The sequence below is a fragment of the Xenopus tropicalis genome, chromosome 8 (genome assembly GCF_000004195.4).
Source record: "Xenopus tropicalis strain Nigerian chromosome 8, UCB_Xtro_10.0, whole genome shotgun sequence".
Taxonomy (NCBI): Eukaryota; Metazoa; Chordata; class Amphibia; order Anura; family Pipidae; genus Xenopus; species Xenopus tropicalis.
Window position 1 is genome coordinate 6,180,416 of NC_030684.2, and position 27,717 is coordinate 6,208,132.

Here is a 27,717-nt window from a genome sequence, read left to right on the forward strand (position 1 = left end):
CAGAAAAAATACATTTAAATACGGACACAGTTTTCTTTTGGCAACAGACTTTAAGTGCAATTGCAAGATGCTTCGGGTTAAGACTTCGGAGTACAGTCTGTAAGTGACGGTTGTACAAAGTCGGGACTGATTTTTCGAGAAATAATGGAATACAGGGTTATGGGAGATGGCTGTTAGTACAAGTTGCCCCAGGGACTGGTCCGACTGCCATCTTGGGGTCAGGAAGGAATTTTTTCCCCTCTGGGGCAAATTAGAGAGGCTTCAGATGGGTTTTTTGCCTTCCTCTGGATCAACTGGCAGTTAGGCAGGTTATATATAGGCATTATGGTTCAACGTGATGGACGTACGCCTTTTTTCAACCTAACTTACTATGTTACTATGAATAAAAAGTAATTTCTAAATGAGTCTACAGCTTCTCTCTGATTGTGTCTTATGGGAAAAATATCAATGAAAGAGCAGTTAGGCCTGGCCAGTAGCAGAGAAGACGAGTAAAACCAGTATCGGAGATGGCGTACGGGCAACTAGAAGACTTTCACTTGTGGGCTTATGTAATGTAGGGAAGCATCAGCAAAACTGAGTACAAGTTTATAAGCAATGGGCGACGTCCAGTTCTCGAAATCACCGTATTATCTGTGCCTTTATAACACGTTCTCCTGGTGTTTGTCATCTGTTGTAACAAAATATTTCCATCTGCCTTTAATGCACAAAATGCGTGGGGTCATAGAAGTCTTTATCAAAACTGAGTGTGGTCGACCTCATCCAACCAAGAGGCCGGACTTGCAGGAAAATCTGGATATCCGCCACTGCTGCCGGTGGAAAGGTCGGAACTTGGTCCATTTGCCCCTATTACTCTCATGGCCGGGGTGACTCCTTGTCCTCCTTGACCTATTATTCCCAAGCCAGTGTCTGGGAATGCCAAGTTTGAGAGCAAAGACTGGTGACCTGGCATAGACTGGAGCGACGCAGGGGACTGAGGAATTCCGTATGGACTGTTGGACCTCAGATTGTGATATTGATCCTGAGTAGGGATTCCACCGTGTTCTAGGGAAAAAGGACCATTGCTTCCAGCTTGTCTGCCCAAAACAGGAGACGTATCATTCATGCTGTTATAAATCCCATTGGAGTGATTCATTTCAGACATCGAGGGTTCATCTGTAATTGAAATATAGTTTATTGGTTTAAATAAACAAAATATATTGTGAAAATTTGTCCTAATCAAAAATGTATGGACAGGTGGATAGATGAGGTTGATTGAATATTTGGGCGGCTAGAGATAAGATAAATCAAGGGTGGATAGATTGTTTGATTGGTCAGAACATGGATGGGTAAGTGATTTATTGTCGGTAGATGAGTAAATAGGATAAATATTTTGGATAAATATGAATAACATGCTACTTTGGATGGGTAGGTAGAGTTGATACATTTGATGGAGAGGTGGAGAGGTTGAAAGTTGGATGGTTAGATGAAGATATGGGGATGGATAGGTAGAGAAATTATAGGGTGCATGGTTAGGTGGAGAGGTTGGAAGTTGGATGGTTAGATGAAGAGATGGGGATGGATAGGTAGAGAGATTATAGGGTGCATGGTTAGGTGGAGAGGTTGAAAGTTGGATGGTTAGGTGAAGAGGTTGGAAGTTGGATGGTTAGATGAAGAGATGGGGATGGATAGGTAGAGAGATTATAGGGTGCATGGTTAGGCGGAGAGGTTGAAAGTCAGATGGTTAGGTGGAGAGCTTGGAAGTTGGATGGCTAGATGAAGAGATGGGGATGGATAGGTAGAGGGATTATAGGGTGCATGGTTAGGCGGAGAGGTTGGAAGTTGGATGGTTAGATGAAGAGATGGGGATGGATAGGTAGAGAGATTATAGGGTGCATGGTTAGGCGGAGAGGTTGAAAGTCAGATGGTTAGATGAAGAGATGGGGATGGATAGGTAGAGAGATTATAGGGTGCATGGTTAGGTGGAGAGGTTGAAAGTCAGATGGTTAGGTGGAGAGGTTGGAAGTTGGATGGTTAGATGAAGAGATGGGGATGGATAGGTAGAGAGATTATAGGGTGCATGGTTAGGTGGAGAGGTTGGAAGTTGGATGGTTAGATGAAGAGATGGGGATGGATAGGTAGAGAGATTATAGGGTGCATGGTTAGGTGGAGAGGTTGGAAGTTGGATGGTTAGATGAAGAGATGGGGATGGATAGGTAGAGAGATTATAGGGTGCATGGTTAGGTGGAGAGGTTGGAAGTTGGATGGTTAGATGAAGAGATGGGGATGGATAGGTAGAGAGATTATAGGGTGCATGGTTAGGCGGAGAGGTTGGAAGTTGGATGGTTAGATGAAGAGATGGATAGCTAGAGTTAATGGTAAATTGTAATTTGGAGGGTGGCTGTGTACGTGAAATGATGGGAACATAGATGAACAACTGGGTGGTTTTAAATAAATTGGAGTTTGATGCATATATGGGATGGTGGATAGAAAGTTGGAGGGATGGACATTTACATTTAGTATTCAGTAATGAGCAGATTTATCTACCAACCTATACCAAATAACATAAAACTGGTGCAGGTTGTACAGGTGGGTTTTTTCTTCAGTGGAATTCTTGTGAAAAAATAACTGTGTTTTCTACTTTTAAACAAATTGTGCACAAGGGGCTTAACATGGCTCCTGGGAACAGTTGGATAAAGGAAAGGGCTGTTACCTGTGAATGAGACTTCAGCATCACTGTCAGGGCCTTCCTCCTGAATACTGTCCTTGTCCGATTTAGAATTCCCCCTCGACCTCTTCATGTTCCGGAAATACTGACCCCACCTCTGTCTCCCCGCGTCTTTCTTTAATCGCTTTTCTTTCGCTCGTCTGTTCTGGAACCAAACCTTTTGGATAGAGAAATACATATCTGAAACACTGGTTGATTGACGTTGTATCCTGTGATGTTTTTTTGGGGGGTCATATATACAAGAGTCCGACGCTACAGTGCTTTCATGGTATAAGCAGATACAGGATATATTGCTGCCTACCTGTACCACCCTCATATCCAGGCCAGTCTCGGAGGAAAGCTGCTCTCGGACATGTCTGGCAGGCTTTGGAGAATTGTTGTAGGCATTTTTCAGAGTTTCCAACTGTTTTGCCGTGATTGTGGTTCTTGGCCTCTTTGCAGTTGATTCTGCCTCTGTGATTTAAGCCGGGACAAAACACAGTGTCAAAATGTTTTCTAGAACCGGGTCTTGAAAAAAACATTCATCATTGAATCAACTGATACTTATTTCAACCATAGTTGCCCAATTATGCCTTGTGTTTCAACCTGACCCAATGTTTCCTCTCCAAAACCCAATCATGCACTTTGACACTGGATGTTTTAGTGCTATCCTTCATTAGAATAGTTACTTTCAGTCTATATGTATGAGAAGTGACCAGGGTCGGATGGGCCGCTGGGACACCGGGAAAAAACCCGAACCTTGCCGGCACTCCCCCGGCCTACAGTGTTCCTCCCCTGACGAGATAAACTTAGGTGTGTTTAGGGGAGGATGTTGGGGGGCCCCTGTGGGGGGTTAGGGAGGCTCAGCGGGGGCCCCTGTGGGGGGTTAGGGGGTGCAGCGGGGGCCCCTGTGAGGGGTTAGGGAGGCTCAGTTGGGAGCCCCTGTGGGGGGTTAGGGAGGCTCAGCAGGGGTCCCTGTGGGGGGTTAGGGAGGCTCAGCGGGGGTCCCTGTGGGGGTTAGGGGGTGCAGCGGGGGCCCCTGTGGGGGGTTAGGGGGTGCAGCAGGGGCCTCTATGGGGTGCAGGAGACACGGCCAGTTGGGCACCTCTAGGGCCTCTGGGTCGGCAGCCCCGGTGGGCCCTGCACCCCCCAGTCCGACCCTGGCAGTGACTAGTAACACTAAGCATTACAGATGTAGAACAGCACACTTGTCACCTATCATTAGTATGGTGGTGTTGAGAAGGGCCACTGTGTTTAGTAGTCAAAAAGTAAGAAACAGTACGTGCAACATCTCTTTAAGAAGGGTCGCTGAGACCCCCGAATCATTGGTTGGCATCTCTAAATAATTATTATATCAGCCCTATTAGGCACCGCCAGTTGGGCTGTGTGCTGATGTTTACTCATGTTCCTATTACACCAACAGGAGGAGAACTACACATTGTTCTAGAGTAGGTGCATTAGGATATTTCCAGATTTTGAGAACCAGAGAAATGGAAAAATTGTAACAGCGTGTGGTGGAGTATAAAGCAGTGGAATTGGTTGTAGGAAAGAGCATGATACTGGTTGTAGGGAGTAGAGTGCTGTCTTGTATAAAAAGGGCATTGACTCAAGGGATGAAACATAATTTTGCCCCTTTATAGGTCCCTGGTAAGGCCTCACCCTGAGTATGGGGGGCAGTTTTGGGCTCCAGTCCTTAAGAAGGATATTAATGAGCTGGAGAAAGTGCAGAGACTGCACTAAACTGGTAAACAGGGTGGAAGGGTTAAACTATGAGGTTAGACTGTCAGGGTTGGGGTTGTTTTCTCTGGAAAAGCGAGGGGACATGATTACTCTGTACAAGTACATTAGAGGGGATTATAGGCAGATGGGGGGGTTCTTTTTTCCCATAAAAATGATCAATGCACCAGAGGCCCCCCCTTTAGATTAGAGGAACGGAGCTTCCATTTGAAGCAGCGTCGGGGGTTCCTCACGGTGAGGGCAGTGAGGGGGTTGGGGAATGTCCTGCCGGGGGATGTTGGGTAGGGGGTTCCTCACGGTGAGGGCAGTGAGGGGGTTGGGGAATGCCCTGCCCGGGGGATGTTGGGTAGGGGGTTCCTCATGGTGAGGGCAGTGAGGGGGTTGGGGAATGCCCTGCCGGGGGGTGTTGGGTAGGGGGTTCCTCATGGTGCGGGCAGTGAGGGGGTTGGGGAATGCCCTATTAGTATTAGTGGTTGTATATATAGTTTATGTATGTGAGTGTATAGATAGGTAAGTATAGGGTGTGGGCGCTGGGTTTACTTGGAAGGGTTGAACTTGATGGACTCTGGTCTTTTTTCAACCCTATGTAACTCTGTAACTATATAGAGCAACAAGCTGCAGGTACAATGCGACAGGTCAAAGGTAGTGGTTAAACAGATATAGAGAGCTGAGCAATAAGTAGAAGCTTAGCCTGAAGGTAAAAAACCAAGATGCAATGAGAATGTTGGAAGAAGCGTTGAAGCAAGATGGCCGCAGTGGTGGTGAAGTTGCAGGGAGCAATAAAGCAGACAACATGGATCGGCACATCGATGGCCGCAGAACAATACAGCTGAGAGTAAATTATCTGCTTGTGGGAGAAAATTGCACAACGGTGTATCAGGTTCCAGCAACAGCTAAGGCTTTTGTACCTCTCTGTTTTGCCGTCTCATAGTCCCCCTTGCACACCAGCCGGCTGTCCTCCATCAGGTAGAACTCGTCCCCGGTGGCCAGCTGCCTTTTGCACACAATGCAAGCGAAGCAGTGAAGGTGATACACAAACTCCTGCGCCCTCCTCACCACCTGGGTGGGGGGGATCCCTTGTTGGCAGGCTGCACATTTGGTCCCAAATCTCCTAGACGAGAATAAAGTGATTAATACCCAGACCCTCAGTTCGTGTCTTTCTTTTATTGCCAATTCTGGGTATTTATACGTACAATCGGGGACACCTAGTTCAACATGCTATATCCTTGGCCTATCAACGTTTGCCAAAGAGGAGAAGATGGAAGAATGGCATTGCCAACAATGCCAAAATGTCTGAATCTATCATTATTGAAATTTTGACCAAATAGGACTGTCTAAACCAGGGGTCCCCAACCTTTCTTACTCGGGAGCCACAGTCAAATGTAAAAAGACTTGGAGAGCAACACAAGCACCATAAAAGTTCATGGAGGAGCCAAATAAGGGCTGTGATTGGCTATTAGGGGCCTCTATGCACCCTATCAGCTTACAGGGGCTTTATTTGGTAGGAAATCTTGTTTATATTCAACCAAAACTTGCCCCCAAGTCAGGAATTCAAAAATAACTCCCTGGTTTGGGGGCACTGAGAGCAACATCCAAGGGGTTGGGGAGCAACATGTTGCCCCTGAGCCACTGGTTGGGGATCACTGGTCTAAACTCTAATTTGCACGTTCGATTCCTGAACGTTGAGGCCCATTTATCAACATGAACATTTTTGTGGTTTTAGTGGTTTTGAAAACCACGATTAAACTTACTTTCTCAGAAACCACGAATGCCAAGTGATTTAAAAAAAAAGCATCAAAAAAACCCCCCACAAATTTAGCATTTTTCAATGAATGGAGTGTCCAAAATATCCCAAAACGTCTAATACCACGAAGCAAAAGAAGCTTCCAACTTAGTGGGTTTTTTTTCGTGGTTTTGACGCTTAATACCTCACAGTTTGTACATGAAAAACTTGAGTTTTGGTGCAAAAAAATGAAATCCAACATCAGTAAATGCCCCCCATTGCTCTATCTATCTGCCCACCGAATCCTGCAAAAAAGGGCTGGGCTTTGGCCGAACCTGTAACTGAATCCTGGATTTGCTGCCTCCCTACCGACTGCCACCTTTACGCATTTTTTGACGAGTAAAACAAAGGAAAAACCCAAATATGAGTGGTGCTGCCTTGCAAATGAAAAGTCAAACAAATATCTCACCAATTTCACGACACGTTGGCCAACAGAGGCCACGTTTTCACCGCTGACGGTTAATAATAACTGTATACAACATCTTATGCTCAAAAACAAAGGATTCTTTGGAACTTGAGGGAATATGAATTATTGCAGCAGAAAGTTGGTCTATGAGACACGTTATGGCTCAACATTCGGGAGAATAAGTAAGATGTTCCACCAATCTTCTTCAACCACCATTTTCTAATTAAGCCTCAGCTAACGCCTGAAGGCCTTTGTATCTATCGTCTATCTCTGGGGATCCCGCCCAATAACAACAAAATCGTCCAATTTCCCCCTTTCCAACAACACGGAGCAACGTACTTACTTGAAAAAGTCGTCTTTACAGTACACGCTGTCCCCTCTGCTGAAACATTTCTCCGCCAGTTGGATCTGACAGTCGTTACATTTTAAGCATTTGCTGTGCCAGTGCCTGTCCAGAACCTTTAGGATGAAACGATCTACAATGTGCTGATTGCAGCCCGCGCACAGAGGGATTTCTGCAACAAACAAACACATAAAGGGGCTTAAATTCTTATTCTATCCCACGAACCACTCTCTATGGTCAGCTGTTCATTTTAGGACCAATTGTACCTTCTTATCTGCCTTCCCCTGAGATTCCTATACAGGTATGGGACCTGTTATCCAGAATGCTCGGGACCTGGGGTTTTCCGGATAAGGGATCTTTCCGTAATTTGGATCTCCATACCTTAAGTCTGCTACAAAATCATAATCACCAATAGGGCTGTTCTGCCCCCAATAAGGGGTAATTATATCTTAGTTGGGATCAAGTACAGGTACTGTTTTATTATTACAGAGAAAAGGGAATCATTTAACCATTAAATAAACCCAATAGGGCTGTTCTGCCCCAATAAGGGGTAATTATATCTTAGTTGGGATCAAGTACAGGTACTGTTTTATTATTACAGAGAAAAGGGAATCATTTAACCATTAAATAAACCCAATAGGGCTGTTCTGCCCCCAATAAGGGGTAATTATATCTTAGTTGGGATCAAGTACAGGTACTGTTTTATTATTACAGAGAAAAGGGAATCATTTAACCATTAAATAAACCCAATAGGGCTGTTCTGCCCCAATAAGGGGTAATTATATCTTAGTTGGGATCAAGTACAGGTACTGTTTTATTATTACAGAGAAAAGGGAATCATTTAACCATTAAATAAACCCAATAGGGCTGTTCTGCCCCCAATAAGGGGTAATTATATCTTAGTTGGGATCAAGTACAGGTACTGTTTTATTATTACAGAGAAAAGGGAATCATTTAACCATTAAATAAACCCAATAGGGCTGTTCTGCCCCAATAAGGGGTAATTATATCTTAGTTGGGATCAAGTACAGGTACTGTTTTATTATTACAGAGAAAAGGGAATCATTTAACCATTAAATAAACCCAATAGGGCTGTTCTGCCCCAATAAGGGGTAATTATATCTTAGTTGGGATCAAGTACAGGTACTGTTTTATTATTACAGAGAAAAGGGAATCATTTAACCATTAAATAAACCCAATAGGGCTGTTCTGCCCCCAATAAGGGGTAATTATATCTTAGTTGGGATCAAGTACAGGTACTGTTTTATTATTACAGAGAAAAGGGAATCATTTAACCATGAAATAAACCCAATAGGGCTGTTCTGCCCCAATAAGGGGTAATTATATCTTAGTTGGGATCAAGTACAGGTACTGTTTTATTATTACAGAGAAAAGGGAATCATTTAACCATTAAATAAACCCAATAGGGCTGTTCTGCCCCAATAAGGGGTAATTATATCTTAGTTAGGATCAAGTACAGGTACTGTTTTATTATTACAGAGAAAAGGGAATCATTTAACCATTAAATAAACCCAATAGGGCTGTTCTGCCCCAATAAGGGGTAATTATATCTTAGTTGGGATCAAGTACAGGTACTGTTTTATTATTACAGAGAAAAGGGAATCATTTAACCATGAAATAAACCCAATAGGGCTGTTCTGCCCCAATAAGGGGTAATTATATCTTAGTTGGGATCAAGTACAGGTACTGTTTTATTATTACAGAGAAAAGGGAATCATTTAACCATTAAATAAACCCAATAGGGCTGTTCTGCCCCAATAAGGGGTAATTATATCTTAGTTGGGATCAAGTACAGGTACTGTTTTATTATTACAGAGAAAAGGGAATCATTTAACCATGAAATAAACCCAATAGGGCTGTTCTGCCCCAATAAGGGGTAATTATATCTTAGTTGGGATCAAGTACAGGTACTGTTTTATTATTACAGAGAAAAGGGAATCATTTAACCATGAAATAAACCCAATAGGGCTGTTCTGCCCCCAATAAGGGGTAATTATATCTTAGTTAGGATCAAGTACAGGTACTGTTTTATTATTACAGAGAAAAGGGAATCATTTAACCATGAAATAAACCCAATAGGGCTGTTCTGCCCCAATAAGGGGTAATTATATCTTAGTTGGGATCAAGTACAGGTACTGTTTTATTATTACAGAGAAAAGGGAATCATTTAACCATGAAATAAACCCAATAGGGCTGTTCTGCCCCCAATAAGGGGTAATTATATCTTAGTTAGGATCAAGTACAGGTACTGTTTTATTATTACAGAGAAAAGGGAATCATTTAACCATTAAATAAACCCAATAGGGCTGTTCTGCCCCAATAAGGGGTAATTATATCTTAGTTGGGATCAAGTACAGGTACTGTTTTATTATTACAGAGAAAAGGGAATCATTTAACCATGAAATAAACCCAATAGGGCTGTTCTGCCCCAATAAGGGGTAATTATATCTTAGTTGGGATCAAGTACAGGTACTGTTTTATTATTACAGAGAAAAGGGAATCATTTAACCATTAAATAAACCCAATAGGGCTGTTCTGCCCCAATAAGGGGTAATTATATCTTAGTTGGGATCAAGTACAGGTACTGTTTTATTATTACAGAGAAAAGGGAATCATTTAACCATGAAATAAACCCAATAGGGCTGTTCTGCCCCAATAAGGGGTAATTATATCTTAGTTGGGATCAAGTACAGGTACTGTTTTATTATTACAGAGAAAAGGGAATCATTTAACCATGAAATAAACCCAATAGGGCTGTTCTGCCCCCAATAAGGGGTAATTATATCTTAGTTAGGATCAAGTACAGGTACTGTTTTATTATTACAGAGAAAAGGGAATCATTTAACCATTAAATAAACCCAATAGGGCTGTTCTGCCCCAATAAGGGGTAATTATATCTTAGTTGGGATCAAGTACAGGTACTGTTTTATTATTACAGAGAAAAGGGAATCATTTTGAAAAATTAGAATTATTTGCTTATAATGGAAGAACTTTCTGGCTAATGGGTTTCTGGATAACGGATCCCATACCTGTATATGAATTATACAAACAGTGATGTCTTTGCCCCCCAAAAAAATCTTGTGTATTATATTTTCTAAAAAGGAACTCTGACCACTTATTTAACTAAAAAAGAAAAAGATTTATCATTTATCTACATCTCACAATATATTAATGAAATCATAATTAAAATACATATTTATCATTTTTAGCATGGCATTCTATAGATTTACATCATCTATATTGAAATATTTCAATTTACACGTTCGGAATAATTATGGCTGCACCGGAGGTTCAGAGAAAAAAAAATCCTGCTCATAATAAGAAACTGAAATTGTAAATAATGGGAAAATAAGTCAATATATATATATATTTTTCTTTTTGTGTATGTTTTTTAAAAAAATGATGCTGTTTAAAATCAGACTGAACCAAAAAGAGACAGAGGAAAAACATGGAGTATTTAGAAATAGGTGATGTTATTATATAAAAGACTTTATAGGTATTAAGATATTAAGGTTTGGAGATAGGAGGAATACATGGCTAAAATAATAATACACATACACACAAACACAATTAAATAAAGAGTGCAAACAACATTCCCTAAATGGTTACTGTCTTTTTAAGAAATTTAGACCTGTATGCAACCCCCCTCCTCTCTTATAAATAAAAAAACGGAGTTTTTTGGGAATACATGGCTAAAATAATAATAATACACATACACACAAACACAATTAAATAAAGAGTGCAAACAACATTCCCTAAATGGTTACTGTCTTTTTAAGAAATGAATTTAGACCTGTATGCAACCCCCCTCCTCTCTTATAAATAAAAAAAACTGAGTTTTTTGGGAATACATGGCTAAAATAATAATACACATACACACAAACACAATTAAATAAAGAGTGCAAACAACATTCCCTAAATGGTTACTGTCTTTTTAAGAAATTTAGACCTGTATGCAACCCCCCTCCTCTCTTATAAATAAAAATAGTTTTTGGGAATACATGGCTAAAATAATAATACACATACACACAAACACAATTAAATAAAGAGTGCAAACAATATTCCCTAAATGGTTACTGTCTTTTAAAGAAATTTAGACCTGTATGCAACCCCCCTCCTCTCTTATAAATAAAAATAGTTTTTGGGAATACATGGCTAAAATAATAATACACATACACACAAACACAATTAAATAAAGAGTGCAAACAACATTCTCTAAATGGTTACTGTCTTTTTAAGAAATTTAGACCTGTATGCAACCCCCCTCCTCTCTTATAAATAAAAAAAACAGAGTTTTTTTGGGAATCCCTACGGAGCAGGGTTTGGATAAGAAATTGAACTTGCCAGAGAAGATGAGGTCCCAAGGTAAACAGCCCATTGTCTCCTACTCCACATCCAGGTTTTTATGGAGAGACCCGACTGCTGGAGGCTTACACCCCCCCCCCCCAAATAACCAGGAAATATGACATTATATTCTGTCTCATCCTCCATGACTAATCCTACTTCCCAGGCAACACCCAAACCTTTCAATTAAAATCAGACCCGCTTCCAGGAAAGCCATTATGTGCCAAGGTCCTTACTTTGCATCTCGACCTTCTGTAAATTAGTAGATTTCTCGCCGGCTCCTCTATAACTATTAGCAGGTCGGGGCTGGGAGGGAGAGGGGCAGTTACCAAAATAACCCTCCTCCTTGGTACAAATTCAGGTAGAGATGAGGGGGGACACTGCCTTTTTCTCGCCCTCAGTGTAAGTTGATTTAATTACAATTAATTTCAAAAACACCTAGTAATTAACTAGTGTGCAGGACCACACAGACACAGCCCGACAAGCCCCTCTCTGGCATCTGCATTCGTTATTTCTACTATTGTTATCGGGGGAGAATTAGAACCGGAAGTGCCGGGGGTATTACAGAATACAGAAAGCAAAAACTGGATACGTAGATGACGGATTTTAGCATCGGAGCTGTTGGAAAATCACTGCACAATTTAATTAAACTCACCTAAATAATATTTATCTTCCAAGAAAACAGTTTTTTAATCAAAAAATCATGGCTAAAACGATAAATGCACAGGAATTCTATTCCCAAAATCACCTACAGAGCTACAATTTTTGGTTAAACTTTTGCACAAATTCCGTAGCGGCTCGAATTGTTTGAAACGAAAAACGTGATTATTATTCAGATTAACGTATTGTTTCCCGAATGAAGAGAAACCCATTGTCACAGTGTTGCAGCTAGTGAGGGCAAAAAAGGGTTAATCTGATTTTTTTGTTTACAATCTTTAATAATAATCCCAAATTATTACTTCCATTTTACTATAATTGTAGGTTTGGTGAGGAATTCAGCGAGCTCCTACGGGCTGAAAGAGCTTCCCGCGGGTTTGTATAGATATTAATCTTCCTGCCGATTCCTGCTCTCGTTTGTACTAAGTGACTTGTGTCTTTTGTCTACGGGGCAATTGTTTTTTTTTAAAAAAACTTCATTAGCGTTTTTAAAAAAATATTTTTGATAAATTCTAAAATATCAAAAACATAGATTCAATTAATAATTTTTTCTTTTATGAATTAGAAACGAAATTTCAATCCCGAACCTTCCATTTAATACAGTAGTTCTTAAACGAATTCTTTCTTTTTGTTATTGATAAACCTGTTCGACGACAACTTTGCCGTTCGGGAAAGAATATCAAAGTAATCAGATTCAAAAATAATGACAGATCTAATTTCGAAATGCACAAAAACATTATTTGAAATGAGATTTAGGGGTAAATGTTTTGTCTAAAGGGATAGGATTTATCGAAATGCACAAAAACATTATTTGAAATGAGATTTAGGGGTAAATGTTTTGTCTAAAGGGATAGGATTTATCGAAAAAACCACAAAAACATTCCTACATCCAAAATAGATAAAAAAATTCAACGTAAAACAGAATTGAAATCATAAATATTATTATTTTTTATTTTTTTATTTCTAGAATTTGTTATTTTGTGATTTTAGGAAACCAAAAACATTACTTAAACCTTTTTTATAATTGTAATAAAATATTTGTGAAAAAGAAAAAATAACTGTTTGGTTAAATCACGGCGTCGTTATCGTCGCTATCCCGACACCGAATGTAAACGAATTACAAATAAAATCCCCACGATGATACAATTATATATAATAGGAGTTTCAAAATGAAATAAACACAAACACGGAAATTAAATCACATTTTTATCATCGGTATTTTTACATTCTAGGAATTATGGCTGCACAATCTAGAACCGATAGCTGGAAACATATAGAAATGTTCCTGGTATGATTGTCGTTATTAGTAATATAAGATCATTTATCAGTGTAATATATATATATATATTTATTTGCACATTTATAAGTAGTTTTGGGGGGCATTTTATCCTATTTTATCCTATCCATATCAATGTATCACCCATAGACAAGGATTTTTTAATCCTATAGGAAACTCTCTCTCTCTTTCTATATATATATATATAAACAAACATCTAGTATATGCTTTCGGCCACATAAATATTAATACGCATAGCAAGGTTGCACACAATACGAGGAAACGTATCCCGTACCTGTATGAAACAGGACACGTGAGATTGATTTACAAATAGGGCCCCTTTACATTGGCCTGAGGAAGGATGGAAGTTTGCAGCGCGGTATATCGATGATATATCTATGTATAAATAAGGGAATTTGTTAGCGTTACCTTTCCGCAGATCCTCGTTCTGTGCCAGCAATGCAAAGAGCATATCGGTGTTGGCTGATTCCTTGCCCGTAGCTAGTTCCTTTAGAGCGTCCATCTTTCAAACCCCCCCCCCCCCCAGTGTCCCCAAAATCTGGGAAATGGGCTACCCCCCCAAACCAGTAGAAATCTACTCCTATTTTGCCTTGTTGCCTTCCTGGGCAAATCCTTGTGTGTGTATAAGTTTGTAATGCACTGGGAGTGGTGGCCGGTGTTGGTGCAGGCTCCTGACTGGTCGTACTGGGAGGGTAGTGGATGCAGTGCACTTGCAAATGCAGAATAGGGGAGTAGCAGGGACGTGGGAGCGGGCGGTAGCCCTGGTGACAGGGAGCTCCTACTGTACTGGGATTGAATATCATCAGAGATCTGCTGCTCCCACCGCTCAGCCCCACTCTGGGGGCAACAATATGGCAATGGGGCTATTTGTCATTTTTATGTGGGCTGGAAAAAATACATGAATAATGGACATTGTCTCAGGGAGACTTCACATAAGCTAAAAGAATTGGGACTGGGGTTTTTTTTTTGTTCTCCCCATTTTTACTAGAAGTACATTTATTACACACGGGGTGTCGATGTGTGTGGGTTTGTGTTTGTCTAAACCGCAAATATATATATATATATACACATAAACCCATAAACTTTACAGAATATGTTTGGGGCTCAGACATGGTCTAGACCTCTATAGGTTTAAATATGAGAGAATGGAAGATTCCTTCTTAAAAATGATTTACACATGGGGGGGAAAGATACAGGCGTATGGCTGGGGTGGGAGCTAGAAGGTCTATAGAAAATAGTTATAGAAAATAATGTGCCTGTTTTTTATTTTTTTATTCACTCATATTAATACCACTAGTTACTGGTTTAAAATCACTAACAGTAAAATACAGTGATTATTTTGTTCTACATCTAAATGTTTTTTTCAGCAAAATCTAGCTATCCATCCATCTATGTCTGGCTAGGTCCTATTATCTATCTATCTATCTATCTATCTATCTATCTATATCTGTCTGTCTGTCTGTCTATCTATCTGTCTATCTCCTATTATCTATATATCTATCTATGTATCTATCTATCTATCTATCTATCCATCTATGTCTGGCTAGCTCCTATTATCTATCTATCTATCTATCTATCTATCTATCTATATCTGTCTGTCTATCTATCTGTCTATCTATCTCCTATTATCTATATATCTATCTATGTATCTATGTATCTATCTATCTATCTATCTATCTATCCATCTATGTCTGGCTAGCTCCTATTATCTATCTATCTATATCTGTCTGTCTGTCTGTATGTCTGTCTATCTCCTATTATCTCCTATTATCTATATATCTATCTATGTATCTATCTATCTATCTATGTCTGGCTAGCTCCTATTATCTATCTATCTATCATCTATCTATCTATCTATCTATCTATATCTGTCTGTCTGTCTGTCTGTCTATCTTTCTGTCTATCTATCTCCTATTATCTATATATCTATCTATGTATCTATCCATCATCTATCTAACTGTCTATCTTTTATTATCTATTTATCTATCTATCTATCTATCTATCTATCTATCTATCTTACTGTCTGTCTGTGTCCTATTACATATCTATCTATCTGTGTATCTGACTGTCTGTCTTTCTGTCTGTCTATCAATCTATCTATCTATCTATCTATCATCTATCTATCATCTATCTATCTATCTATCTATCTATATCTACCAATCTATCTATCATCTATCTATCTATCTATCTATCGACTGTCGCATCTATCTGTCTGTCTGTCACATCTATCTTCTAGTATCTATCTGTCTGACTGTCTGTCTATCTCCTATTATGTATTTATTATCTATTTATCTATCATCTATCTATCTGTCTATCTGACTGTCTGTCTTTCTGTCTATCTATCTATCTATCTATCTATCTATCTATCTATCTATCTATGTATTATCTATCTATAATCTACGTCCATGAATGGATATCTCTCCGTCTCTCTGCATCTGGCTGCCTACATCTGTCTGTGCAATATCTATGCCCATAGCGCTCAGTAACAATCCATGTTCTACCAATCATCTTTTTCATATTTCTAGCTGCCCATGTTCTTATAAACCCTAGACAAAACCAAAGGAACTTTATGGATTTTAATGGGATTCTTACAGATTTAAACATTTTGTTTCAAAAAATGAATAAAAAAATGTAAAATTAATTTGAAATTCTACATTGGCCCAATTGCTACATTGTATTTATTTCTATGTTATATGCCCAGACGTGGGCGGGTAGTTAATTTCTTACTTTCTATGGTTTAATTACGGTTTAACCCAATAAGGCGGTATTGCTACAGATCCCTACCATACAGTGTATAAATCTGCCTCATTGCTGGTTACATATATATATATATATTATCTTTCTTTTTTAATGGTGTAAATGGATGAATGAAGGAGCTCCGACAGCCCCCGACGTTTCCAAGCAGGGGTTAAATGTTTCCAAGGCCTCCCTATGATAACTGTTTACTCTGGGAGCAATGGACAACTCGATAAAATGTTTAGTAAAGTCAGTACCCTGATAAATTTCATTGACACTGATCTTTGGAGCAAAAAGGCGCCTGGGGAAATCAAGTCTAGTGCCGGGATGTATGCTGGAGATGAATTCAAAATCAATGCCCCATTTGCCTACATTTTCAGAGTATATGAAACACATTTTGGTGAAAGGTGGGAGATGTTTCACCGTTATATCCAACTTTTAGCCTTTAATAATAATTTTACGGGATATTGATCTGGCAGTTTGAAGGAGCCGAGCGACACTAATGGTATAAAATGAGGGGACTGGTGACTAATGAAGGAAAGGACGGGGTGGGGGCTGTTTGGGGGGGTTGGTCCTGGTGTCAGAATTCCTTATCGTCCTATTATGGGGTCTCTCCAACCATATAGACTATTTCTTGCTGCCTACGAACTGGGATCAGTCATTTATGGGTAACGGAACATTCTCCTGTATTCTGGAACCACTTGTCATGGAGAATGATGATGTCATATCATGACATCATAGATCTAATTTGAGGGACTTCACGGTGACGGATGTTGTATAATGACACCATCAGTTCAATGTCGGGGGCTCATTGATACCGTAGTGTTTTGAGGTTCTCAACTTGTGGGTCGGGGCAACTTTGGGGGTCGAACGGCCCTTTCACAGGGGTCGCCTAAGACCATCGGACATATTTCCGATGGTCTTGGGAATAATTTTATGGTCGGGGGGTCACCACAACATGAGGAACGGCATTAGGAAGGTTGAGGACCACTGTTCTAGACCATTGTATATTGCTTAGGAACTAAATAAACTATAGATATTTTGTGTTTCCTAAATGGCCGACATATACCAGACATCCATGTTGGTGGAACAAAATGGCATCAGAGGGGATATGTAGGTGGGTAATATACTGGGGAAATGATCTAGAAGCATCGAGGGTGAGAAGGCGTAAGTATCAAACGGGGGGCCGGGGGCAGATAGGAACAGGGAGACGGGGGAAAGGGGAATCAGGTGGGATGGAAACCGAGACGTGAGAGGAAAGCAAAATGCGGAATAAAGTAGAGAAGGGAAAGGCGGCACGTAAGTGGGGGGGCGATAAAAAGAAAGATGGGGGTAGAGAAGAGATTTATGGGAAATGAGGGTGACACAACATCATGAGGAGGAGGAGAAGGGAACTCAGGGTATGAGCTGAAAGGAGACAGACAAGATGGGGGGAAAGAGAAGAATATGGGGGTTCAGGTAGGGGAGTGAGGGGGCATCACAGGTGTTAAAGCTACAGACCCACCCCTAGTCCAAACCAGTGCGGCTGTGTATCCAATCCTCTTGCATAGACTTCACCCTATCATTTGCTTTATCAGTGAGGATAATATCCATATTCTCTGTTTGTCTCTATTGCTGTCTATATGTGGTCTATCCATCTTTCCTTTCTATCTATCTGTCTATCTATCTGTCATCTTTCCTTTTTATCTATCTATCTGTCTGTATCTATCCATCTTTCCTATCTATCTATCTATCTATCTGTCTGTCTGTCTGTCTGTCTATCTATCTATCTATCTATCTATCTATCTATCTATCTGTCTGTCATCTTTCCTTTCTATCTATCTATCTGTCTGTCTATCTATCAATCTATCTCTGTCATCTTTCCTTTTTATCTATCTATCTGTCTGTATCTATCCATCTTTCCTATCTATCTATCTATCTATCTGTCTGTCTGTCTGTCTGTCTGTCTGTCTGTCTGTCTGTCTGTCTGTCTGTCTATCTATCTATCTTTCCTATCTATCTTTCCAATCTATCTATCTATCATCTATCTTTCCTTTTTATCTATCTATCTATCTATCTATCTATCTGTATTTTTCCATCTTTCCTTTCTATCTATCTATCTATCTATCTATCTATCTATCTATCTCTCCTTTTTATCTATCTATCTGTATCAATCCATCTTTCCTATCTATCTATCTATCTATCTATCTATCTATCTCTCCTTTTTATCTATCTATCTATCTGTATCTTTTTCTATCCATCGTTACATTTCCTCTGTCTCCCAATCTCTCGGCAATCTGTTTATACTCCATTCACTTCTATTTCGTTCATATCAATCTCTATCGATACCGACGCCGATACAATTCCCTATATGTGTCAGTCTCTGCGTCGGACTCTATCTCTACCGATCACCGGCTGAAAGTCTCACAGAGCGGTGCCAAAGCAACAGATGGTTCTCTGGGAGAATCTCACAAAAGCTTGTTAGTACCAGCCACTGACTAGGAGAAATAATACTAAATATTTAATACGGAATGAATGCTGTTGGTTGGAGCGTGGGTTGGTTTTTCACTTTCCTGCACAACAAGAATATATAACTCCCTATTCATAATAATAAATATATATATGTGCCGAACTAGCACCTCACTATTCCTTATAACACTATTTTATGGCTTTCCTACAGGATATATCTGCTATATACCAGTGCCATATGCTTTCCTATTGCCGGAGAAGTTACACTTTGAGCAGTGGATTCTGCGTATGGAGACAAGTGTTTTGGGAGGGGGGGGCAGACATCTATCTGCTCCATGACGGATGGGACGTTGTGACGGAGCCGCATAGCCGCTGTGCATCTGTGCTCTTTGGGCACCGACAATACAACTCATTAGTGATTCAATAGCAACAAAGTCTCTTCTGGGAGCGATTAACCCCATCTCTGTCTTTAAACCACCCCGCTTAATATATACATAGAGATTTCACGGCGAATTCCCTTCTATCACAAACACCACAACCGCAACCGTTCCGCCGTTATTATTACAATTCTGCATCCGAATAAAAAACACATTGACAGATGATAACAATTCCGCCATAAATAAAAAAAGATACTGCTAAATAAAGGCTTCCTTTTCGTTGTGCCCCCATTTGTAATGATAATGAGGTTGTTAGAGTGCCCCCCTGGTGGTTAAACACAAGTTGCAATTTCACACCCCGTCGTTCACTTGTTGTTAAAGCAAATTGGGCAATTTGTCGACGACTTGAGTCGGACAAAACGCCTTACGTACCTGGGCTGCCGGTGTATCCGCACATGTCCGACGACTTCTGAGTGCCGCTCCTTACTCTCTCGAGAAGCATGGTTTACGCCAAAGCTCAAGGATTCGCCAATTCTTTTACACCAAAAAATAAAACGGGGGAATCTGCCAACGTGCTATCGACGGCTAAACTAGTGGCACCGGTTCTGCCAGATACGACATCCCCTATATCTTTAAGAGCCCCCGGGGGAAGGTCTTATCTAGGCTGCTGAAACTAAATAGGAGCCTCGGGTATCGGTTGCTGCAAACGGATCCTCGCGGAGCAAATTGGGACTTTAACTAAGGAAAAAAAAAAAAGGTTTCCGAGTTCTCCGGAGTTGGACGACGGTTGCGGAGAGAGAGGAGAGAGAAGTCCCACCTGCCCCGGATGCTGCTCCCCGGCTGAACTGCCACAGATTAGTGTTTTGGAGATGAGCAGGGAGAGGACGGACTTAGGAGGCAGGCGTCAGGTGACCTCTGATTGCCACCAGTGTGCCTCTTAGCATAATAATACCCTACTGGCCTCGTCCAAATGGTGAGCCCTGTCCAGGGTGCTGAAGGGACGCTCTATGAGGCCCGAATGCTACGACATACCCATACACGTGTCCCCCTTTCACTTCTCACAATGGGCCGGCGGCGTCCGACCATTGTCCCTATGCAAATGGAACTCTTTCGTTAAAATTCATTTCTTTTGTCCCTCGGACAAAGACTACAAAGCTGTGCATTGTGCGGCATCCCATTCAGTTGTCAGCTTAGTTCCCGTCTTGTTTTCCTCATCCAGACACACTTCACGGGCCATTCTCCCTTTTTTTTTTCTCTCTTTCCACTCGAGATTAAACTCCGAAACACTCGCCCACTTTCCTTCATCTCATTTCACCATTCTTTATAGATAATTCCCCTACGAATGAAAGAACATTTCCCCCCCAAATCCATGAAATCTTGATTCTCCCCCCTTTTTTTTCTCTTTCCACTCGAGATTAAACTCCGAAACACTCGCCCACTTTCCTTCGTCTCATTTCACCATTCTTTATAGATAATTCCCCTACGAATGAAAGAACATTTCCCCCCCAAATCCATTAAATCTTGATTCTCCCCCCTTTTTTTTCTCTTTCCACTCGAGATTAAACTCTGAAACACTCGCCCACTTTCCTTCGTCTCGTTTGTCCGTTCTTTATGAATAATTTCCCTACGAACGCAAGAACTTTCTCCCCAAATCCATTAAATCTTGATTCTCCCCCTTTTTTTTCTCTTTCCACTCGAGATTAAACTCCGAAACACTCACCCACTTTCCTTCGTCTCATTTCACCATTCTTTATAGATAATTCCCCTACGAATGAAAGAACATTTCCCCCCCAAATCCATTAAATCTTGATTCTCCCCCCTTTTTTTTCTCTTTCCACTCGAGATTAAACTCCGAAACACTTGCCCACTTTCCTTCGCCTCATTTCACCATTCTTTATAGATAATTCCCCTACGAATGAAAGAACATTTCCCCCCCAAATCCATTAAATCTTGATTCTCCCCCTTTTTTTTTTTCTTTCCACTCGAGATTAAACTCCGAAACACTCGCCCACTTTCCTTCGTCTCATTTCACCATACTTTATAAATAATTCCCCTACGAATGAAAGAACATTTCCCCCCCAAATCCATTAAATCTTGATTAAATCTTGATTCTCCCCCTTTTTTTTTTCTTTTTCCACTCGAGATTAAACTCCGAAACACTCGCCCACTTTCCTTCATCTCATTTGTCCGTTCTTTATGAATAATTCCCCTACGAACGCAAGAACTTTCTCCCCAAATCCATTAAATCTTGATTCTCCCCCCTTTTTTTTCTCTTTCCACTCGAGATTAAACTCTGAAACACTCGCCCACTTTCCTTCGTCTCATTTCACCATTCTTTATAGATAATTCCCCTACGAATGAAAGAACATTTCCCCCCCAAATCCATTAAATCTTGATTCTCCCCCTTTTTTTTCTCTTTCCACTCGAGATTAAACTCCGAAACACTCACCCACTTTCCTTCGTCTCATTTCACCATTCTTTATAGATAATTCCCCTACGAATGAAAGAACATTTCCCCCCCAAATCCATTAAATCTTGATTCTCCCCCCTTTTTTTTCTCTTTCCACTCGAGATTAAACTCCGAAACACTCGCCCACTTTCCTTCGTCTCATTTCACCATTCTTTATAGATAATTCCCCTACGAATGAAAGAACATTTCCCCCCCAAATCCATTAAATCTTGATTCTCCCCCTTTTTTTTTTCTTTCCACTCGAGATTAAACTCCAAAACACTCGCCCACTTTCCTTCGTCTCATTTCACCATACTTTATAAATAATTCCCCTACGAATGAAAGAACATTTCCCCCCCCAAATCCATTAAATCTTGATTCTCCCCCCTTTTTTTTCTCTTTCCACTCGAGATTAAACTCCGAAACACTCGCCCACTTTCCTTCGTCTCATTTCACCATTCTTTATAGATAATTCCCCTACGAATGAAAGAACATTTCCCCCCCAAATCCATTAAATCTTGATTAAATCTTGATTCTCCCCCTTTTTTTTTTCTTTTTCCACTCGAGATTGAACTCCGAAACACTCGCCCACTTTCCTTCATCTCATTTGTCCGTTCTTTATGAATAATTCCCCTACGAACGCAAGAACTTTCTCCCCAAATCCATTAAATCTTGATTCTCCCCCCTTTTTTTTCTCTTTCCACTCGAGATTATACTCCTAACCACTCGCCCACTTTCCTTTGTCTCGTTTGGTCGTTCTTTATGAATAATTCCCCTACAAACGATAGAACTTTCTCCCAAAATCCATTAAATCTTGATTAAATTTTGATTCTCCCCCTTTTTTTTTCTCTTTCCACTCGAGATTAAACTCCGAAACACTCGCCCACTTTCCTTCATCTCATTTCACCATTCTTTATAGATAATTCCCCTACAAACGAAAGAACTTTCTCCCCAAATCCATTAAATCTTCATTTCTGTTTTATAAACGGAACTTTTTAGACATTAAAGCAGTCGTACAGTTATAAATTTGATTAGGATTTCTGTGAAATATCTCATTATGTAAGAAAATTGTGTCAAAAAATGTATGGGTAATATATGGAATGCTACATTAAGCCAAATAAATAGAGGACAGATGTTACAGACACTTGTTCCATAAATATATATATACAGGTATGGGACCCGTTATCCAGAATGCTCAGGACCAAGGTTATTCCGGATAAGGAGTCTTTATGTAATTTGGATCTTCATACCTTAAGTCTACAAAAAAAAATCAATTAAACCAACAGGATTGTTTTGCACCCAATAAGGATTATTTATATTGTAGTTGGGATCAAGTACAGGTACTGTTTTATTATTACAGAGAAAAGGGAATCATTTAACCATTAAATAAACCCAATAGGGCTGTTCTGCCCCAATAAGGGGTAATTATATCTTAGTTGGGATCAAGTACAGGTACTGTTTTATTATTACAGAGAAAAGGGAATCATTTAACCATTAAATAACCCCAATAGGGCTGTTCTGCCCCAATAAGGGGTAATTATATCTTAGTTGGGATTAAGTACAGGTACTGTTTTATTATTACAGAGAAAAGGGAATCATTTAACCATTAAATAAACCCAATAGGGCTGTTCTGCCCCAATAAGGGGTAATTATATCTTAGTTGGGATCAAGTACAGGTACTGTTTTATTATTACAGAGAAAAGGGAATCATTTAACCATGAAATAAACCCAATAGGGCTGTTCTGCCCCAATAAGGGGTAATTATATCTTAGTTGGGATCAAGTACAGGTACTGTTTAATTATTACAGAGAAAAGGGAATCAGTTTTAAAATTCTGAATTATTTGATTAAAATTGAGTCTATGGGAGACAGGCTTTCCGTCATTTGGAACTTTCTGGATAATGGGTTTCCGGATAAGAGATCCCATACCTGTATATATATAGAAAATATAACTACAGTACGATATATAACTTTATTCCTATCGCTAACAGTTGAATAGCTAATTATTTATGGTGACAAAAATCGCAAATTCGATTGCAAATTTCCGAAGTTTATTCATCGCCAAAATTTGGAATAGTAAAATTTGACCGAGTCGTTCATGTCGAAGTCAAAGCGAGTTGTATTCGTAGAACTAAAGCTATTTTTCAATTCCAGTTTTTGAAACCAATTCAAAATTTAGCCGATTCTTTGAAAATGGGATTTTCGAGTTTTTCGTATATTTTTGCACGAGTTTTCGAATGACGAGGTTTTTTTTTTATAAATAAGCACACAATCGACAATTTGATTCATTTAATTTTGATCTATAGATGAAGAAATTTTCATTAGAATTCGCTTCCGCGAGATGCTCCATTTACAGATTTATTTTTCTTTACATTTCAGAATCTTTATTTATAGTTGACGCCAAATAAAATACGTGCATTTAGGCGAGGAATCGCCTGTTTTTATTATTTTCTCATATAAATATGATTCTATGTATTTAGATTTATCAATCCTATTTTACCCGTATCATCCCTTTATGTGCTTTTTTCATATTTTTATGATCAAAAATCAAAATGGCAGTAATACTGCTTGGATACCGGTTGCCGACGGGACCTTTCGGAGCAGATAAATACTGAATGGGGAAATCGATGGTGATTGCGACTGTGTAAGAAATAAACCTTTATTCCGCAGGACCTCGGAGGTTTTATTAGCCCTCATCCGCAGAGAGCTTTTCTAACACCGCGATTCACACGTACGGAGTAACGCGCTATTGATTAAGATGAGCATAAATCTTAACGAACCGCGCATTTTTAATTAAATAACCATTTCAGTATATTTCAACGAGCAGATTTATGATTTTTGCTTCTGACGCGGCGTCGTGCGATCATCAATATCATAACAATCGTTTCCCGAAATATCATTTCCGTTCGAATTTCGAAAAAACCTATAGCTGTGAGAAGGCTCGCCGTTATTTTTAAAGCTCAATTTAGATAATAACAACGAATAAATGACTGCACTATTTAATTTAATTGGCATTTGACTGTATCCGCTTACATCTTATTTTTAATTTAATTTTTTTCGGTTTCGTTGGGAATTCATTGATTCGAGTGCAGTCATAGATGTTAATGTAATGTCGTCAGATCATCCAGTCGGATCGCATGTAGGAGGAATATGACTTGGGTGTCCGGGCAAATTTAGCAAATGAATTCAAGGCAAATTCCCATTCGCTGGTTTGAGTGAAGGGAGTTTGCACAGAAGCTGGGGCTATAGGCTCATTCATTATTTGTGGCTTGGTTTCCTATACACAATGGCAGTCGGCATACAGTGACAATAGAGCCTCCCGCAGGCATATGGCACTCAGGGATACACTTTGCATTCACAGACCTGCTTTTTTTTCCTCTAAAAGGGACACATAAATATATATATATATACCCTATATAAAGGGTCTGGGCATTAACAAATCAACCGATGTACTCAAGCTCTGTTGAGTGTATTGTAATCGCCAGTTGGATGGATAGGCAGTTGTGCAAGTGATATTTTTATCCTAAGACGTTTTCAGAAACATTTTTCTTTTTGGTCAGGTCATACTTACACATACACGGGCCGATTCTAGCTGCCGATATTGGCCCCTTAGTCCGATTCAGCAGCTAATTGGCCTGTGTAGGGGCACTACCGACGGGCCTGCCCGACCCATATCTGGCTCGATCGGGCAGGTTAGAAAATCTAGTCGGATCGGGGACGGTCCCCAAACCGACTTTACCTATACCTGTCGTTATAATTCGATCGTTTGGCCCCAGGGCCAAACGATCAAATTACCCTGGATTCTCCCGATATCGCCCACCTGTAGGTGGGGGATATCGGGACAAGATCCGCTCGCTTGGCGACATCTGCCAGTGTATGGGGACCTTTACATACAGTAACTTAAATCAGTTGTAATCCAAGAGCAGCACAATGGCCACTATATAGGGTTGGTACCTGTTCGGGTAAAAACCTCCTTCCCGGTTTCCCAAATTAGGAAAACTGGCCAGGAATCAGTAACATTGACGCGGCCAGGGTCGGACTGGGGGGTACACCCCCCAAGGTGCCCCCGTCAGCTGCGTCCCCCGTAACCCCCCACTGCACCCCCCTAACCCCCCCGCCACTCGTCAGACATCCTCCCCTGAACGAGTGTAAGTGAAACGGGTCAGAAGAGGACAACGGCGGCCGGAGAAGCACTAACAGGTATCGGGTCTCGGCAGCTGGGGCCCACCGGGTTTTTTCCCTCTATGCCTGATTGTGGTACGGGTTGCCACCTCTGCCAAGTTTCTTACCCAGGCAGGGGGTAAGGGTGATGACACGGGGGGAGGTGGGCCGTGACGTCACAGGTCAGGGAGGAGTAAGGGTTGTGCCGTCACGGGCTCGAGGCTATGACGCAGCAATCGGCGATTGGGAAATTGCCACGTCCAAGGTCAGACTGGGCCACCGATTGGCCGACCCTGGACGCGGGATCGGCCAATCAGCAATTGCTGCGTCATAGCCCCGACCCCATGACAGCACAACCCTTACTCCTCCCCGCACAACCCTTACTACCTGCCCCCTGCCCAGCTAAGAAACTTGTCAGAGGTGGCAACCCTACCATAATCAGGGTTGGACTGGGCCACCGGCCACCTGACCCTTGCCAGCGCTCCCCCTGCCGGACCGCTCCTCCCCTGACGCGTTAAATTTACACACTCGGGGGGGGGTCAGGGGGGCCCCTGTGGGGGGGTTAGGGGACATGGCCGGTGGGGGCATCTGCACCCCCCAGTCCGACCCTGACCACAATCCCTGATAAACACCCATAAAGCAGTTGCTAATGTAATAATACTGTCAGTCACTCATAATATTACCCCGGGAATAATCCCAGCCCTTGCCCGGAAGCAACCGGAATATATGGTAAGGGGCAGCGGGAAGCTAGAGAGACATGGATATAGGAGACACAGATAATGGCGGACACAAAGTGAAAAGACACATATAGGGACGGGCCGACCTTCTGTCCGCACTGAGAATCTCCCCCCGCCGGCTGATAATTATGGTTGTGACAAATGATCTTGTTAATCTGGAACAATCTGGTTACCCCACGGTTAGAGAGGATTACAAATTAATAAAAGCGGCTTAGGGGGAATGGGAGACACACACGCCGACATTTCTCCTGTCAGGGCGGGAGGGGGGTAAGTGTCGCTGTAGTGGCAACTTTGTAGCTGCGATTTGTCTGCTGAGGTCTTGTCTGTACTGAATCTGCCCTCAAACATCACCAGGGAGAGTGTCCCACAGCCTTATTGCCCTTATGGGGTAGAAGCATTAGGGGGAAATGATTTCATGGAAATGTGTGGCCCCTTGTCCTTCGATAAAAGATCGTTTTCTATTTGTTAAGAGTTTTCATGCCCCCTTGCAAGGGCCCAGGGCTGGAACTAGGTGGGGCAGAAGTGCCTAGGGTGCAATGGTGGGTTGGGGGCAATAGGCAGGTACCTCTCCTGCCTCCCTCAAGCCCAGGATCCCTTTTACCCTATCACCTCGCTTTCCTCCCTACCCCCCGCGAAGTCACTTCACATGCAGTGGGGGGCAAGTTGCCCAGCCGGGGTACCTAGAGCGCCCAGTTGGCTTGACCCTTATCCTGTACCCTCCCTATGTACAGGTACACTGCATTCTAATGCCAAGGCTTTATCTTCCGTCTATAAAGGGGCAAAACGATACTTATGGGGGGTTATTTTTTCAGCTGACACTGCCTAGAGTTGCAAAGTCTCTTATCCAATAACAATAATCTCCAGCGAAATACCAATAACATGGCATGGTACCCGGCACCATTCTTGCCATTCTCTCCACTCCGCAACCGGACATGCTCTGTAAAGCTGTGGCCAAACTGCCCACGTCCGATATCACAAGGGGGGGGCAGAAGCAAAGCTTATAAAGCAAAGCTTCTGGCAAGTCCGATGGAGCAGAACTGCACAGCGATGAGGTTGGAGGTAGATGGACTGGTGGGGGAGGGCATTGGACCTAGTTAGACCCTCCATCTAGAACGGCGGTTCTCAACCTGTGGGTCGGGACCCCTTTGGGGGTGGAACGACCCTTCCACAGGGGTCGCCTAAGACCATCGGAAAACACATATTTCCGACGGTTTTAGGAATCATTTTATGGTTGGGGGTCACCACAACATGAGGAACTGTATTAAAGGGTCGCGGGATTAGGAAGGTTGAGAACCACTGATCTAGAACCTTCTAGTTAGACCCTCCAGTCCAATGCGCTGGGTTAATAATTGGTCAGCTGATCCATAGATAAACCTGGCCAATCCCCCCATTACCAGTAAATATGGCAAAGAGTTGTGTTTATAACTGTTGGCTTCATAATTTTTTACTGCTAATCCATTTAGGTTTAAGGCTGATGCCACACGTGGCGTTTTTACGCTGTGTATTTTCTCAGCCTAAAAATGCCGCACAAGCCACACA

The 27,717-nt window shown here is 41.2% G+C and overlaps 1 protein-coding gene across 3 annotated transcripts; it reads right to left on the bottom strand.

The window, feature by feature from the left end:
- Positions 1-319: 319 nt before the first annotated feature.
- On the bottom strand, positions 320-19,851 carry lhx3 (LIM homeobox 3). 3 transcript variants are annotated; one of them, XM_031891994.1, is made up of 6 exons: positions 19,265-19,851; positions 6,953-7,124; positions 5,329-5,531; positions 3,006-3,157; positions 2,690-2,861; positions 320-1,152 (listed from the first exon to the last, which is right to left on the bottom strand). In XM_031891994.1, the coding sequence occupies exons 1-6, from the start codon at positions 19,332-19,334 to the stop codon at positions 734-736; spliced, it is 1,188 nt and encodes a 395-aa protein (XP_031747854.1). In that variant the 5' UTR covers positions 19,335-19,851; the 3' UTR covers positions 320-733. The 3 variants fall into 3 exon arrangements, with proteins under 3 accessions (XP_031747854.1, XP_031747853.1, XP_031747852.1); XM_031891993.1 differs by lacking the exon at positions 19,265-19,851 and adding an exon at positions 13,680-13,796 and having other exon boundaries at positions 5,329-5,528; XM_031891992.1 differs by lacking the exon at positions 19,265-19,851 and adding an exon at positions 13,680-13,794.
- Between the last annotated feature and the right edge of the window lie 7,866 nt (positions 19,852-27,717).

Bases quoted from the DNA above. Each gene is read 5' to 3' on its own strand.
- lhx3 (XM_031891992.1), bottom strand. From the start codon at position 13,773: ATGGACGCTCTAAAGGAACTAGCTACGGGCAAGGAATCAGCCAACACC. The intron at 7,125-13,679 runs GTAACGCTAACA...TGTTTGTTGCAG, and splicing joins GAACGAGGATCTGCGGAAAG to AAATCCCTCTGTGCGCGGGC. The intron at 2,862-3,005 runs GTAGGCAGCAAT...TCTATCCAAAAG, and splicing joins TGGATATGAGGGTGGTACAG to GTTTGGTTCCAGAACAGACG.